Source organism: Natator depressus, chromosome 26 (assembly GCF_965152275.1).
Source record: "Natator depressus isolate rNatDep1 chromosome 26, rNatDep2.hap1, whole genome shotgun sequence".
NCBI lineage: Eukaryota > Metazoa > Chordata > Testudines > Cheloniidae > Natator > Natator depressus.
In genome coordinates this window covers 10168410-10184567 of record NC_134259.1, presented here as the reverse complement: position 1 = coordinate 10184567, position 16158 = coordinate 10168410, and the positions used below count along the sequence as shown (strand labels likewise).

The following is a 16158-nucleotide window of genomic DNA, read 5'->3' as shown; positions in this document are numbered from 1 at the left end:
AGCACTCGTGTCTGTCCTAATATTGCCAGAATCATTAAACTTTTGGGCTTTAAATTCATTCTAAGGAATCAGTGTCGGGATCTTGTGAAATGCAGCTGAAATTTAATTTTAAGAGTAGAGAGTAATTCTAAACGTTGATTTTTCGAGGTCATTGTACTTTCCTAAATTGTTTTACGAATGTAGAAATCTAGGATGGGACAAGAAGACCCCACTGTGGTTAGTTAGATGTACCTAAGTGTTGAAATGTTCAGTGGATCAGAACTTGGGGACCAGGGACTATGATAAGCACCTCCTTACTGTGCAGCCATTAATACATTTTGAAGTGAGAGTATTTTAATCTAAAAGTTTAACTCTCTCTTTTTTTCTCTTCATGAATTACAGAGGGATTTTCATTGAGGGTCTTTCCTGTGTTTTGGATGGAGTATTTGGTACTGGTAATGGATCCACCTCTTCGAGCCCTAACATCGGGGTCTTGGGTATCACCAAGGTACATGTTCTACTCTCATCAGCCAGTAATCAGTTCCCTGAGTATTGCTTGATCTTGTAGTACTCTGGCTCTCACCGTTGATATTGTTTCATGACATAACCCTCTACAGGGAAGTAGTGCTCTCTTGTAGCTTGTCGTGCGAACCGTCTGCCACACCATATTTTGAACTTCCTTCATCTGTCTACACTGGGCATGTTCCTGTCAAGATGTCCATTATGAACAAGAGATCGTAAAACCTTTTCTTTGTTTTGTTGGAAGTGGTTAGAAAACTATTTCAGGAATGTAACATGAGATCAATTCGATCTTTGTGCAAACAAAGTTGATTTTACAGTTTTCAAATGGGTTGGGCTCTAAAGTAAATTGAAATCAATGCTCTGGTATGTATCCTTGCTGTGAGGTAATTCATAACAATGACTAAACATTTTTACACACAGTGTAATACAGTGCAAACCTTAAGGCCTTGTCTACACGGGGCGGGGGTGTGAGTCGCCTGTTGAGCAGCACTGGTGAAATCCCCCACTGTGTGCGGCACGTACTGGGGGTTTGCCCTGGTGTGCTGTTGCATTGATGTAGCCACATCAGAGGTTAAAAACCCCCTTGTAGGTTTAAATGAAGTACCTTTGTCCTTGGCTTCTTATTAGTTTGTAAAGCACCTAAAATGCTTTGGATGCTGTATTTCTCATGTGTATTTTGAAAATGCCCTGTGCTTTAGGCTTGTTCAGCAAAGTATGTCAGCATATGCTTAACTTTAAGCAGGTAAGTCGGTCCCGTTAGTGGGCCCCCCACGACAGAAAGGATGTGGACAAATTGGAGAGATTCCAGCGGAGGGCAATGAAAATGATTAGGAGGTTGGGGCACACGACTTATGAGGAGAGGCTGAGAGAACTGGGCTTATTTAGTCTGCAGAAGAGAAGAGAAAGTTGGGATTTGATAGCAGCCTTCAACTACCTGAAGGGGGGGTTCCAAAGAGGATGGAGCTCGCATGTTCTCAGCAGATGGTGGCAGATGACAGAACAAGGAGCAATGGTCTCAAGTTTTAGTCGGGGAGGTCTAGGTTGGATATTAGGAGAAACTATTTCACTGGGACGGTGGTAAAGCACTGGAGTGGGTTACCTAGGGAAGTGGTGGAATCTCCATCCTTAGAGGTTTTTAAGTGCCAGCTTGACAAAGCCCTGAGTGGGAAGATGTAGTTGGTCCTGCTTTGAGCAGGGGGGTTGGGCTAGATGACCTCCTGAGGTCTCCTCCAACCCTGATCTTCTGTGATTCTATGATAAGAATTAATGGGGACTATTCACATGCTTAAGTAGGCACATGCTTTAGTAACTTCCTGAATTGGGACCTTAGAATACACACTGATTTGTTCAACCTCCATTATTAATATTGTTAAGGATATCAAATTACTTAGAGTAACCATTTGTTATGAATGTCCATATTTTTGTCAAATATTTGGCATAAGTGATTGTGGTGTTTGAACTCAGCAATCAGATCCAGCTTCTTCTTGCAAATGAAAATAGAAGATGTACACAGCATGTACTGGATCTGTGATGACAGATCTCAGAAAGTGTATATTTCATTTTCAATAATTGTATTAAATCTTTTTGTTTAAATTTAACATCTAATTTTCAAACTCGTTGGCCGGTACAGGGGGATGGCTTCATTTTCTTACATACACATAGCGTTCTGGAGCATCTTTGTCCATTTTTGTCTCTGCTAAAACAAGTGTATTTGCTTTGGCTGAGAATAGAAATTCTAACAGCGCCATCTGCTGACTGTACCTCTCTCCTCCTTTTTATTATTGAAGGGAATTCCGTAGGAAAAAATTAGTGTAAATCTTTATAAAAAGAGGTTTAATTATAAAAGGTTTATTGTGACTAAATAATCTCAATGGCTACTGCCTAATTTTCCTGGGAGTTACCATAAGGCAAGGGTGCAAAGAGGCATGTAAACTTTGTATGGGGTTAAAAACCTAACTGTGGGCAAGTCTACACTTGGGGGTTCATAAGAGGGGGGGCAAGCAGGGGCATGCCCCAGCCTCGGGGTGGGGCACAGAATGTGCCCCTCTGAAAGTGGTCAATTTTTTTATTCCTGCATATGCTCATCTACACTACAAACACTGCTTCGGTGCAGCTACGCTACTGTAGTGCTTGGATGGAGATGCTCTAAAGCTGACGGGAGAAAATTCTCCTGTCAGCTTAGTTACTCCACCTCCGCGAGAGACAGTAGCTGTGCCGGCGAGAGGAGCTCTCCCACCAACATAGCGTTGTCTACACAGAGGGTTAAGGCTGGTATAACTATATCACTCAGGGGTATGAAAAATCCACACACAGTTGTACCAAAGTAAGTATGGAGTGTAGACCTGGCCTAAGACACGTCAGGTGATTTGGCACACTGTGGACTAAAACTGAGCCTGTTATCAGTGTAAAGTCTGTGGGTGTAAAATACACCCCTGTGCAGAGTGCAGCACAAAGCTCATGCACAGTTTAAGGTCCAATTTTAAGTGGCCCTTGGATAGGGCCTAGGCCTTATGCTAGACCCCTGCTCCGGTGAATTTTACCCTGTGAGAAGAGAATTGAGTGATGTATCTGACTACAGGGCAGAAGCTTCAGGCATCTTGCGCTGCAAACACTCATGATGAAAAGAATATTAAATGTCAATAAGATACTGATTTGCTGTACGCGGTTTCCTCTGGTTTTGAAATAAGAACCTTTTTTGTTCAGTTTATGCGTAAGTCTCTGGGAACATGTACGCAGATCAAATTCAGAACTGAACTCGATGTTTTCAGTAATAGACTACTCACAGTGGGATTCAAATCCCAGTTGAGACTTCATTTGTTTAATGCCTAAAGGCTGAATATTTGCATGTCAATTTCCTTTTTACTGGCTGGGGGTGTAGTGGTGATTCAGTTCTTCAGCAATTTTCACGCTCTATCATCAAGTAATCAGTAATGGGAAAGGGATAGCAAGTCAGAGGGAAATTAATACTAGACAAATAGGAAAATATTTTCAATCAAGCTATTTTGCAGAGTTGTTTGCATTGCTAATCCACTAAATAACTAATGTTGACCAGTCTGGCTTCTCTTTGCAATTGGTCTCTTCACACGTAGCGGGTAAGACTGCGAATGATGAAGCAATGAAGAACATTGTGAAAATAGTCTCCTCTACCCACAAAGGCATAATGTGCTTCTTTTTAAAATTCAAATGTTACATAATTGCAGCATGAGCCACCCTTGCTTGTGTCTGACCCTGTTAGCACCCAAGCATTCTGAGGAACTGATAGTTGCTTATGCTGAGTCTCTCTTTTTGGGTGAAGCACCCTGTTATACCTACTGGCTCAGTTAAGGGCTCAAGCACTGGAAACACCCACACATAATAGTGATTTTTGTTACTTATGTTCTGTATGAAGCTTAACATTGCTGAATTCAAAGCCTCTAAAAGGTTTATGCTGGGAGCAAATTTTCAAACCGACCAGATTTGGGTCCTGTGCATACAAATGTGTGTGTGTGTGTGTACACCAGGTCTCTCTCTAGTTCAAAACATATTATGCTTGTGTATAAACATACAATACAACCTAAAATGTAAGAGTAATACTACCCTATAGGTTCCACAATTAGTATTTCCGTTTCCATAATGTTTTTACATTTTAAAATTCCTGCAGCATTAGCTGAGCCAAATTCTGCAGGTGACAAATACTGTAGCCGCTTAAAAGAGAGATGACTTAAAATCAGTTACAAGATCTGAGGCAGGGAAATTACACGTGACTGAAGTGAATTGGAAGTGAGGCAAAATTTCACTCCGTTGCTGTTAGCTGGCGATATGTTTTTCTGCAAGGCGGTGTTAATGTGGTGCCAATGCAAATGTATACATGTTGGTCCCATTTGTTAAAACCATCTTGGGGGAATTTGTGTTACGTGGCTTATTTTAATTTTTGTAGATGGGACCAAACTACATCAAGGAAACCATGCCGGGCAAGGTTAATGATGCTTTAGTTTCAAAACAGCCTAGTTTAAATAAGCAAAACCAAACCATATTATGTCACCGTTGAAGTACAACCATGTTCCAGCTGTGAAACCCAAGACATTTGTAAAACTGTGCAGCCAGTATTTTAAGAAGAGGAGAAAAAAAAAATCTAAATGGAAAACTGAAGCAGCTGGTCCTAAAATTGAGATCTCTGCAGTTTCTGCTCCTCTGATGATCTCCAGTTCCTGTAGGCTGTGGGTTTGGGGGGATTGTGCTGGGTTTTTCACTGGAGAATTCACAGTCAACCCTATGTATATTGTCTCGGCCAGAGTAGCTACTGTTGTGCAGGGTTACTTTGCTTTGTGGTGTCATGAGGGACTACAGGAGATGGCTGGGCTCTGTTTGGAGAGAATTTCAAGAGGGATTAGACAATAAAATATAGGTTTTTCTAGTGTAAAAAGTAAGATATTAAAGTTGGTGTAAATGTGTGTTTTTCTGAAGTATTCTGCTTCATTCCTCTCCCTTTGTGCTTCATAGGTTGGAAGTCGTAGGGTTATTCAGTATGGTGCAGCCTTCATGCTCTTACTTGGAATGGTTGGGAAGTTTAGTGCGCTCTTTGCATCCCTGCCTGACCCAGTGCTTGGAGCCCTCTTCTGCACCCTCTTTGGTAAGTGTCTGTTTCTCCGCTTCTCTTCATATGCGAGTTGATTGTTTGACAGCCTTTGACCTCTGTGGTATGTACCTGTGGCTGTTAGCTAACCTTTGAACAAAATTGTTGAAGGAAAAGGAGGGAGAGTCTAAAAGTTCGCACTCTTCATCGTTTTTGTTTAGGAATGATTACAGCTGTGGGTCTGTCCAACCTCCAGTTCATAGATTTAAACTCTTCACGTAACCTCTTTGTACTTGGATTTTCCATCTTCTTCGGACTTGTCCTTCCAAGTTATCTCAAACAAAATCCACTGGTTACAGGTACGAACTTCTGATTCGTTGAAAATGTTGTACCGAGTGAAACATGGGCTAGTGACAAATACTTAATTAAAAAAAATAATAATAATAATCAGGGTCTTACCTACAGTAGGAGCACTTTGCCAGTATACGTATATTCAAGTGTAATGTCCGAGTGTGGAAGCAGCTTCTCCGAGCAAAATTACACTTTCCCTGGCATAGCTTATTCCATGTGCAGATTTGCCAGAATAATTAGGGCCTTTGCTGGCACAGCTATGTGAGTCAGGGATCACATGCCTGACCAACATAGTTTATAAAAGAATGTAGGGTACACCTGGACTGAGAGCCATAAGTAAAGGAGCAGATATATTCCCAGTACAGTGAGATGGTGAGACCCAAGAAGGTAGTTCCAGATGGTGTGGAGATGACTTTCTCACCTCACCTTCTGTGGGTGACATTGGAGAGGGATGCAGGGTCTGGAGAGGACCGACTGCTGGATGGGTGGAAGAAGAGTTGAGAAAAGTGTGCATTTAGAAAGCTAGAGCTAATCGATAAAAGGTTTGAAAAGCACTGGAGAAAACGTTGAGCTAGATCTTGAAACGTGGGTATTTGTGTTAACCTTTGACAAGACTGTGGTGCGTTTGTCACTTGCAGATGTATTTTCGAGAGAGATCGCCTCAAAATTCAGTTTATTTCAGACTTTTTAATGACTGATTTCTTAACTAAACCATGGAGAAGCTGTTTTGATTTCTGTCACCACTGGCACTGACGCAGATATGTAATGTTTGAAGAAAGCCCCTGAACCAGAACCATTTATTTTGGTGAAAGCTACAAGTCTAAACTAAATTTTAATCATGCTGCTTCAAAAGCAGATTCAGAGGCTAATCTAGCTGTTCATTTTGGCTGAGATTCACTTTAAGGAAGGGGGGAGAACTAAATTCAAAGCAATAATAGAGTAATCCTTAATGAAGAACCTTGTAAACTACTTGCCATTCCAAGGAATGATAGTGAATAGTTGGGTTGTTTGGTCAACATCATTTTGAAATTTGAAAAAATCTCATATTTTTTATCTAGTAGTTTTTTCATTGCATTAACAGAAGTGTCTCCCATATATTTATTACAGAAAATGGTAGTCTAAGCAATCTGGAATGAATTCCTTTCAGGTTAGTTTCCTGACTGATTTAAATCCAGAACTGTAGACTCTAAAAAGAGTAGGTAAGGCACATACTTCCCTCAGTCTTACATATTCGACTAGCTTAGTGGCAGATGCTCCTGTAAACTGTTTGCAAGGACCTAATCCTCTGTCCTTTGCTTACTCAAGCAAGGCCCCCCTTGAGCTCACTGGGATTTTTGCCTGGTTAAGGTACATGAGATCAGACCCCCCCAGATAGGGTGTGGACATGTAAAAACTGCAAATCCTGACCTAATTCTTTTTCTTTTTCTAGGAATAGCAGGCATCGATCAAGTGTTAAACGTTCTTCTCACTACAGCCATGTTTGTCGGCGGGTGTGTGGCCTTTATTTTGGACAACACCATTCCAGGTGAGTTTTGTGATGTCGTCGTAATTGTCTTTGAAATTTAAATGGCTTCACCTGCCTTTCTGAATGAGGGTTCTCACTGTTAACTGGGGAGGCAGCATGGCTTGGAGATGAGAACGCAGAACTGGGATGCTGGAGACCAGAGCTTAATTCTTGGCTTGAATTCACTGACTTGCTGTGATGCCTTAGGCAAGTAATTTAATGTCTCTATGCCAAAAGGGCAATGTAAGTTAAAAGATGTACTGATGATTACGAAATGAAACCAGGGAAAAGAACAGACTGTTGAAGCCACTTCCTTAGTAGAAGATCGTATAAGGTCTGATCCTGCTTCCATCAAGTCGCCATTGACCTAGGGCTGGTCTACACTACAGGGGGGTTGATCCAAGTTATGCAACTTCAGCTACGTGAATAATGTAGCTGAAGTCGACGTACTTAGATCAACTTACCGCGGTGTCTTCACTGCGGCGTGTTGGTGGGAGACGCTCTCCCGTCGATTTCCCCTCGCGCTTCTCGTTGAGATGGAGTACCGGAGTCGACGCTAGAGCGATCGGCGGTCGATTTATCACTTCTATACTAGACCCGATAAATCGACCCCCGCAGGATCGATCGCTGCCCGTCAATCTGGCCAGTAGTGTAGACAAGCCCTTCGAGGTGTAGGAGCAGCCTTGTACTCGATGCTCTACCTTTGCAGTGAAGTTCTGTTTTTCCCTCCCCGTGACTACGATATGGCTTCCTAGACTGGCTGCTTGTGGAACATGATGTTTTGGAAGTAGAATGAGTTCCCCCCCCCCCCTTTCTTTTTTTTAAATTTAACTTCAGGAAGCCCCGAGGAGAGAGGAATCCAGAAATGGAAGAAAGGCGTGGGGAAAGGCAGCAAGTCCCTGGAGGGCATGGAAACATACGATTTGCCCTTTGGCATGAACTTTATCAAAAAGTACAGGTGCTTCAGCTTCTTGCCCATCAGTCCCACCTTCATGGGCTACACGTGGAAAGGCTTCAGGAAAAGCAGTAACTGCAGGAGTTCAGACGAAGACTCTGAGGCTACCGTATAGCCTTGGTTGCAATTATATTATCTCGTTGTAGTAACAGATGTATTTGCAGTTTCTTGCTGATTAAGAAGCATTAAAATATATGTTTTGTATATCTGCATTTAAATTCTGGAACCAGAGCTGAGACAGATTTAAAAAAAAAAAAAAAAAAAAAAAGCTTTCCTGTTGTGGATGGTGATGGCTCTATATAGTGTGTCTGGTTGCCTAATTGGTTACCGATCTGGGTAAAATTTAAGCGCCCGAGTCCCATTTTCAGAACAGGTTTAGGTCCCTAAGTGCCTAACTCACATTTGAAAATGGAACGTGAGCTCCTAAATTACTTAGGTGCTTTTGAAAATTTTATCCTCCGATTATTTTATTTAAATCATCGCTGCTGGCGTTTTCGGCACATCCGTTGCTGTCAGTTAGTTGTGCCAGACAATTTAAATCCTTGTGTGAAATGAGTAAAACCCATTTTATTCACTTGTAAAACACAGACACCAGTATCAAGTCAGTTGTATTTTTTTTCCAGTTATAGCTCATACATTCCATATTTTTTCCACACAGCCACCTGTAAATCAGACATTATATTGTTGTAGCTAATGGTTATATCACTAGAATATCTTCACAATCATTGACAGTGCATTCAGAGATTTCCAGACAAGTGTTTCCTTACTAAATTACGCCAGATAAAAGCACTGCTTGACACACGTGATCTACTACTGTGCAAGACTCACTTAAATAGGATTGCTCTTGTCTGCCTGGCAGCTAGCCACCTAACTGGTGCCTAAGTCCAAGTTCTCTTTAAGGGATGTGCCAGCTTTATTTTTACTTGGATAGGGAACTATTTAACTTCAAGACGGTTCCATTTTCCTAGCCCAACCGCTTTTATCATTAAAATGCAGTGCATATATCCACTTTAATCACAGACTCTTCCTGAATGAAAATGTGAATTTGTCTAAGCAGCCCCAGATACGTAGAAATCAACAGGGCAAAATATCAGCATTTGCTTATTCTGACTTGTACCGAATTTTCTTCATCCTGCTCAGATACGATCTCGGTCTGACTAGTGCCACTTGAGTAAGAGCGGCCTATGTATATGTTGCCTTTTTCCCCTCCTCTGGGGACTCTCCCAGCAGCTGTTTGTTTTTACAAGTGGATTTTTTAAATAGCAGAGACACTGCATTTGGCATTGTCATCCACTGGATGGTTTTAACGGGTATTGGGCCCAGTGACGGTGCCATTCAGATATTTTTTTTCTGGAATAGCCTCAGCTCTGATGTTATGTGGATGTTAATGCTCATCATGCATTCATAATTACAAGGTTTTATTCATGTTTAATGTTCTTACTATTGCAAGTTAGTTTTAGATGTCAGTGTTTCAGTGTGGCCCCAAAAAAGCATTTTTAAGCTGTGGAGATCATCAGGGAAGTGTAGTGTAATGTACTCTTAAGGCCAGTATGCTCTACGATGCTTGCGTTTTGTATCTCTGGATTAAAAAAAAAAACGTAAATACTGTAATTCACTAATATATTTATCAAAGTTGACTACTGGACGGGAGCAGTAAATTTTGTTATTGAAGCATGGACGGGCTGGGGTGGGGGAGGGGAAGAAAATTGCTTAATGGATCAGTATTGAATAGTGCAGCGTCAAAATGATTCCATTGATCTCGTTTTCAGCATGTCATGGCGGTTTATGCAACATATTTTTATACAACTTTTTCCATAACAAACCATGTATTTGTTCTTGCTCCAAGGAACTTTCAGTAGTTTGCAGTGGTGGTGTCAGTTGGACTTTGTTGAAAGCCAGTCAGAAGAATTATTGTGTAGTAGACAAAGTGATGTCACCTGTAGTGCAAAACTGCTCTTACATTTTCTATTTTGCTCTCCAGGCCACGAGAGGGGTTGCAGAAATTACCCGTCTCCTTAGGAACGGATTTGGCCAAGAGCACTGATCCGTAACACTAAGCTTCTAAATTTTCCACCTTTTATTTTATGTGCAACCAAAGATGTCAGGGTGGGGGAGTTTGAATTAAAAAAAGAAAAGCCACTTGTTTGAGGTGGTTATAATCATGTAAAATGCCAAAGCTGGTTCATTTATAAATGTGGGGTCAGGAAGGCAACAGTCTGAATTAAAGATGATGCCACTACTTAAAAACAGACTTCTAGATACTTAAAATCTGAGAGTACATTTTTGTTCTGTGGACTCAGCAGCGAATGTCATGCTTGAGGCTTCTCTGATCTTTTCCCAAAAGAGCGTGTTAATGTAAGGCAGTGGAAAGAAACTAAAATCTTATAACAACTTCAGGAACAATTTGGCTACCTTACAAGGTTGTTGGCAGAATGACTTACATGTTAACCCTGAAATGCCAGGAAGCTTGTGCATTCTTGTATTAGCATGACGCATCATACAGTAGTAGACAACACAATGGGAAATCCTGACTTGAAAATTAAATAGATTTTTTCCTACAAGATCTTACTTTGGATGAAGTAAAGTGCTGCACTCACACGAATGGCCTATTAAACATGTTTGAAAGAACAGCCACTTTAAATAGTCTTTAGGTGCTGCGTGGTAGTTTGAATCAAGTAACAGTTTAACCATCATTCTGAGGACTTGTTTTTCTGAGATACAATACCATCCTTGACAGAAGAAAGTACATTGGATTATGTAAAGCCAGAGCCGCCTCCATCTAAAATCTTATGGTTAGATTTTAATTCTTCCCTGGTCCTACCACACTGATTCCATTGACTGGGTGAGAGAAGTTGAGCGAAATATATACTGGAGGATCACAATGTGTAGCTGACGTGCTTCGCTTTTGTAGCCACCTTGACTTGGCAACACGAAAACGAGTATTTAATGTGGTTGAGCAGTCCATTTTGCAACGAAAATCCTGAAACGTTTAACTTCTGAGAGAGGTGACTTCTTGAATCCTCTTCTTTTAAGAAAGCTAATGGTTAACGTTGAGCCTTAATTTTGCAAGGACAACCAGAAGAGAGCTGATGAAACGCTGCTTATAGCAAAATGTTTTAACAAAGTCACTGGCGGTGCATTTAACGTCTGATAATGGCAGCACCCAGAATGTGAGATGTCTCTTTGTGTGTATCTCCGCATTCTCAGATAAGAGTGGGGGAAAGGCTCAAGTGCACAGTTTTGCCTTGGGAAGAGAAATCCCCCTTCTGCGCATCTCTTTCTGAGAGGAATCTACAGTTGCCAATCAAATACTAAGTGCAGATTTTTAATACCTTTGTTTATGGTAGGAGAGTCCACGCCCCCCAAAAACCAAAACAACAACAAAACATGTTAAATTTGAGTTTAGAATGGTGTCGAAATGCTATTAACTTTAGGTGATGCGAAGTTTACCACATGAGGTGCTGCAGGCAGATACGCTGCGAAGTTTTGCTCTGTAATTTTGAAAAGCAGTTAGATACTTTAAAAGTTTCTTGTTTACGTTTATACTTAAAGGGGTAAGTTGGTGTGGGAGATGGAAATAGAAATACGGTTGTTGTTGCAATACTATGTGTTTGCTGTATATGTAATTGTCTTGCTAATTGAGAAGTCAGACAATACTGTATAAAGAAGACAACACCTCCTAGAAGGACTAGAAGAGAATGAGGTGTTTCAACTCGATTTAAATCTAGAACGGCAAATATTCATGGCGAAATATCATTTTGTCATATCAAAGGTGTATAACTGTATTCAAAGCAAAATAGCTTTGGGGCTTTTGTAGCCAATCTTTTATTGTATTGATCTTTTTGGTTAAATTAAGAACTCTTGCTAACAAGTTTTCTAAATAGAACTCTGACAAATTATTCATCTTGAAAATTACATTTCATAGCAAATTTACCTATGACTGCCGAATGTCCTATTCGGGTGTGTTGACTGACTAGCTTGATCAGTCACCTATTGGGGAAAGCATGACTTCTTCCTTTTTCTTCCAAATTCATCCTCGGGATTTGCTTTACACCTTTTAATACTACCTTTCAATATGGCAACTTGGTCTGTACATGAATATTGCAGTATTTTATTTCCATATATTAAAAATAACATTTCCACTCAGGATAATTTTCACAGGTTTCCTGGGAGGGAGTGGTATGATTGTCATGACAATGTCATGTGGTGATAGAATTTCTTCATTGACGAATCGATAGTAGTTGTGTATACTTCATTTACCCGTGTTCGTTATTCCTGAAAACGGAAGGGTTTCTTATTGTTCACCTCGCTACCGAAATATTGTGACTCGCAAAGTCGAATCAACACGAACTGAAATCCTTGGTACTATGTATACAGCAAGAGGTGTCAGTCAGGTAAGAACAATCCGTTTTGGCAATGCCTTCATACCAAAACAGTGTCAAAAATATTCAGTGGGTTAATATCACTTATGGTATAAACAGCACTACAGGCACCTGTGGTTTACAGCGTCTGATGGTTTAAGTTAGCCATTGGATGTTTGCTCACAGTCCAAAGCAGCCAGTGTCTGACGGTTTAAGTTAGCCATTGGATGTTTGCTCACAGTCCAAAGCAGCTTGTGCTAACGTAATTTAGATCTGAATAAAAATGCATGATGGACCAGCAGAACCTTGGTTGTTTTTCTAAGTGGCCTTCTCAAACCAAAATAATCACTTTTTCCTCTCCAGAAAATCTTCCAGTGGTTTGTTTCCCATTTGGTGTGTCTCTCGTAGGACTTCTTGCTCAGGCTTATGTTACCCTTCCTGGACGTGGGATAACAAACGTCCCATGTCCACCTCTTTATGTAGCTATTTACAATACTGGAGGAGGCCACACGCTTGCCGGTATTTAGCTTCCGCCCAAGAGTCTTCTACACAACATAGTGCTGGGCTGCTTTAAATGTGGGGGATTCGTATTTAGCGACATCCAAACCATTCCTGTCAAGTTACAATTTGATTGTGACTGTGCACATTGTCATCGGTACTTATGAATGTCAAAGATGTATTTAGACTTGCCTCCTGTGTTATCTGGCATTTATTGTGACATCTTTGCGTCTTGCTGCCAGTCCAAATTATTGTACTTTTGTCTGTTTATAACAACCTTTGGCATAACAAACTATTGACTGTTCTTAGACAGTGGGGATAAATATTTTTCCATGAGTTTTTTCTTTTTTTTGTGACTGACTTTGGCTGTAAACATTTTTATTTTGTGTTATACCAAGGGTTTTCTGTTTGTTGGTTTTTTTTTTATTTTTTGAAACGTGTAATTCTTTTATGGAGTTTTCGTATTTTGTTTTTCTAACATTGCTTCATTAAACGTTTAAATATTTAAAAAATATGTAATATTTGGACCAGATGTTGTGAATAATAGTAGATAAAGCTATTTTATTCTGTATTTTTAAAGCCTTTCAGTATAAATAAACGCTGACATAGATGCAACTTGGCAGTTAGTTGGTCGTATTCATTTTTCAAGAAATATGGAACTCGCACAGAGAGAAGCAAAGGCTTATTTATCCTTTTTATTTACAGCAATGTCTTGAATCTTCCAGTTGAGATTGGAGCTCAGCTATGCTAGGTGCTCTACAAATACAGAGAGGCAGCCCGTAGGCTTACAATCCAAATAGACAAGATAGGCAAAGGGCAAGAAGGAAAACAAGCACACAGAGAGATCACAGAGCAGATCATTAGGAGAGCTTGGAACAGAGGGCCCCCTTCAAGTTCCCAGTCCAGTGCCCTGTCCACTAGACCACAGTGTGTTCCCTTAATCCAGTTTAAAGGACCAATGAACAGGTTAATATTAAGATCGTAAGGGAATGTGTTTATTTTCCTATTTTACTCCCTACCAGCATATGAATAGACCAAATAGCTGTTCCAGGGCTTTTGTGCTGTTTTTGCTACTATTTTTGAATGGCGTTTGAAAACAGCAGAGGTGATGGATTACTGCTGCCAGAAATCAGACCAGTATGCTGCCCCCTAGCCTACACAAAGGGGAGTTCGTGGTTGACTGTTTCAAGGAATAACTTGTCTAATAAAAACGAAGTTAAAACACAAATAATGGCACAATATGTACTGGGGGTGTGTGTGTGTGTGTGTATGGATACCTCTTGTCGGGGGGGTTGCGAGGCATGAATGAAAAGGAGGAAGTATCTGAATGAGAAAAGCTCAAGTCAGCTCGTTGAACTTGGACCCTACTGAGGGAAGAACACAGTCAGCTGAGTTTCACAACTGTCAGTTGACATATGTAAAGAACTCTCTCTTGTCGGGCATGTTCCTCGAAATCAGTTTTTAAAAAAAATCTGTCCTCATCAAAAAAAAAAAAAAAAAAAAACCAAGACAAAAATTATCCATCTTCATGCTATTGCGTGTCGATCCTCCAGTATACCTAGCATGGTGGCCATAAAGTGTTGAACCCCAAAATGGAAATGTTTGTGCCGTTCAGTCTGTGCGTCGGTTCTGCTTTCAGGCAGAAACTAGGGAGGAGCTGTGCATCTGATCTGTGCAGGAGCAAATCAAAGGGGGCGGCTCCTCACTGAGCCATTAGACGGTTTTGGGAGGCGCATGTCCACGGGTACTCTGGGCTAATTTCAGCCATTTGTGGGCTGCTGTTATTTTAACAATGTCAGGTGTGCAAAAAGATGTCTATTCTGGAAGCTTCTGCACCCCTTCTTCACTTGCGCTGTCATTGTCCTGTCTCGGTGGATGAGTGGTTCACACCGTGTCATTTTTCATAGCAATACAATCAAGAGTCTTTCCCCCTGCCAGGATCCAGCAGATCCAGGACCTTGGACAGCTGCTAATTGGGAAGTCAGGATCAAAGGAATTTCCCCCTCTGCCCTGCACCTTTTAAACTCCTGCTGGAGAATGTGGGACGATGTGCTCTAGGAATTAGAGTGAGGGAGTTCTATGGCCCGTGTTATACAGTAGGTCAGACAAGATGATCACAACGGTCCCTTCTGCATGTGGAGTCGATGACGCTGTCCACATTAATTCCAGGGAAGTAGAGAGCCTCCGAGCCTACATCAGCAGAGTCTACCATTGACGCGTCCGCATTTTTCCTTGGTGTGTTCCTCTGATCCTGACATCGGAGTGATAATAAGAGTCCTTAATAGAAGGCAGTGCCAGTTGCCCTCTCCTGCCATTGATTAAATCCCACGGAACAGAAGGGTTAAACTAGCTTGCTTATGAAAATTAATGACAAAAATACATTTATGAGGGAAGAAGCATGGCTTCTCTAGCAGTTAAAATGCAGGGCTGGGTGGCAGGAGGCCCGGCTTCTATTCCTTCCTTCGCCACTGATCCACTGAGTAACCATGGGAAAGTTATTTTGGGTTTGCTTGTCAGAGGTACTGAAGACAAAAGGAGCTGCTCATGCACATTAATTTCCATTTGCAGGGCGAGAACTTCCCTTGGTTGCAGGGACGCGGCTTGCATGGTGTCGGGTAAACACATTGAGCCCTGCGGAGAGACGCTGCAAGGTACATACACGTACACAAAGCAGATCATCATGGCCAGGGCTTCATTGGTTGTGCCTGCCTGTGACAATGGGGGCAGCAACGAGGAAGGGCAAAGGGAGTTTGCTTCGTGGTGTCGGAATTCAGTGACACTATAAGTTGCTGGATGGCAATACTGCAGCTAGCAGGTGCCACTGAGGGTGAACCCACATTGCCCCCCTTCAAAACGAACCCTTTTAGGGTTTTTTAGCCTTTTAGGGGAGGCTTGCCCTGCTAAGACCCCTGCTGGTTCTGCGCTCTGGATACATCCAGGACCGCAGCTGTCAGGGCCTTCAGTCCCGCATCTTCCAGCAGGGCTGAATTGGCAGCTGGGGGTGGGGGAAACAACTCCACCCTTCTGGAAAGCCGAAAGGGGATTTGAGATTAAAATCAGCCTGGAAAGACAGCTGTTATACAACACCATCTTTCAGCTTGTAGCAGCCCCCGCCTCCCCTGTCGGCACTTCCTCAAGGCCTGGATGTCGGCTCAGCTCAAGCTGCAAATTCCAGAGGGCGAAGGGGGCTAGTTCTGAACCAGCTGTTGGGCGAGGGAGGGGACAAGCACACCTGCAGTTGGACTCCAGGGGCGGAGCTGTGAGCACGGTCCTGCTGCCCAGCGAATCTTTTTGGTTTGGTCTATCTGTGCAGCAAAAGCGCTGCCAGTGAGCGCATGAAAGTGTTTCCACAGGTGTTGGTGCCGGCCTCTGGCTTCCTGTTAGGACGGCGGTGACTTTCACGGCCCACAAAACCTCAGGAAGTGAACACTGACCC

The 16158-nt window shown here is 41.8% G+C and overlaps 1 protein-coding gene across 2 annotated transcripts in view; it reads left to right on the top strand.

Annotated features, from left to right (window-relative positions):
- The window catches only part of SLC23A2 (solute carrier family 23 member 2), a 109430-nt gene extending 95257 nt beyond the window's left edge, over positions 1 to 14173 (top strand). For both annotated transcript variants that reach the window (XM_074940224.1, XM_074940223.1), the window contains exons 13-17: positions 382 to 487; positions 4981 to 5110; positions 5275 to 5412; positions 6834 to 6929; positions 7746 to 14173. In XM_074940224.1, coding sequence (XP_074796325.1) covers positions 382 to 487; positions 4981 to 5110; positions 5275 to 5412; positions 6834 to 6929; positions 7746 to 7978 — 703 coding nt within the window. In that variant the 3' untranslated portion in view covers positions 7979 to 14173. The remainder of the gene's footprint in view (positions 1 to 381; positions 488 to 4980; positions 5111 to 5274; positions 5413 to 6833; positions 6930 to 7745) is intronic.
- Positions 14174 to 16158: the final 1985 nt, after the last annotated feature.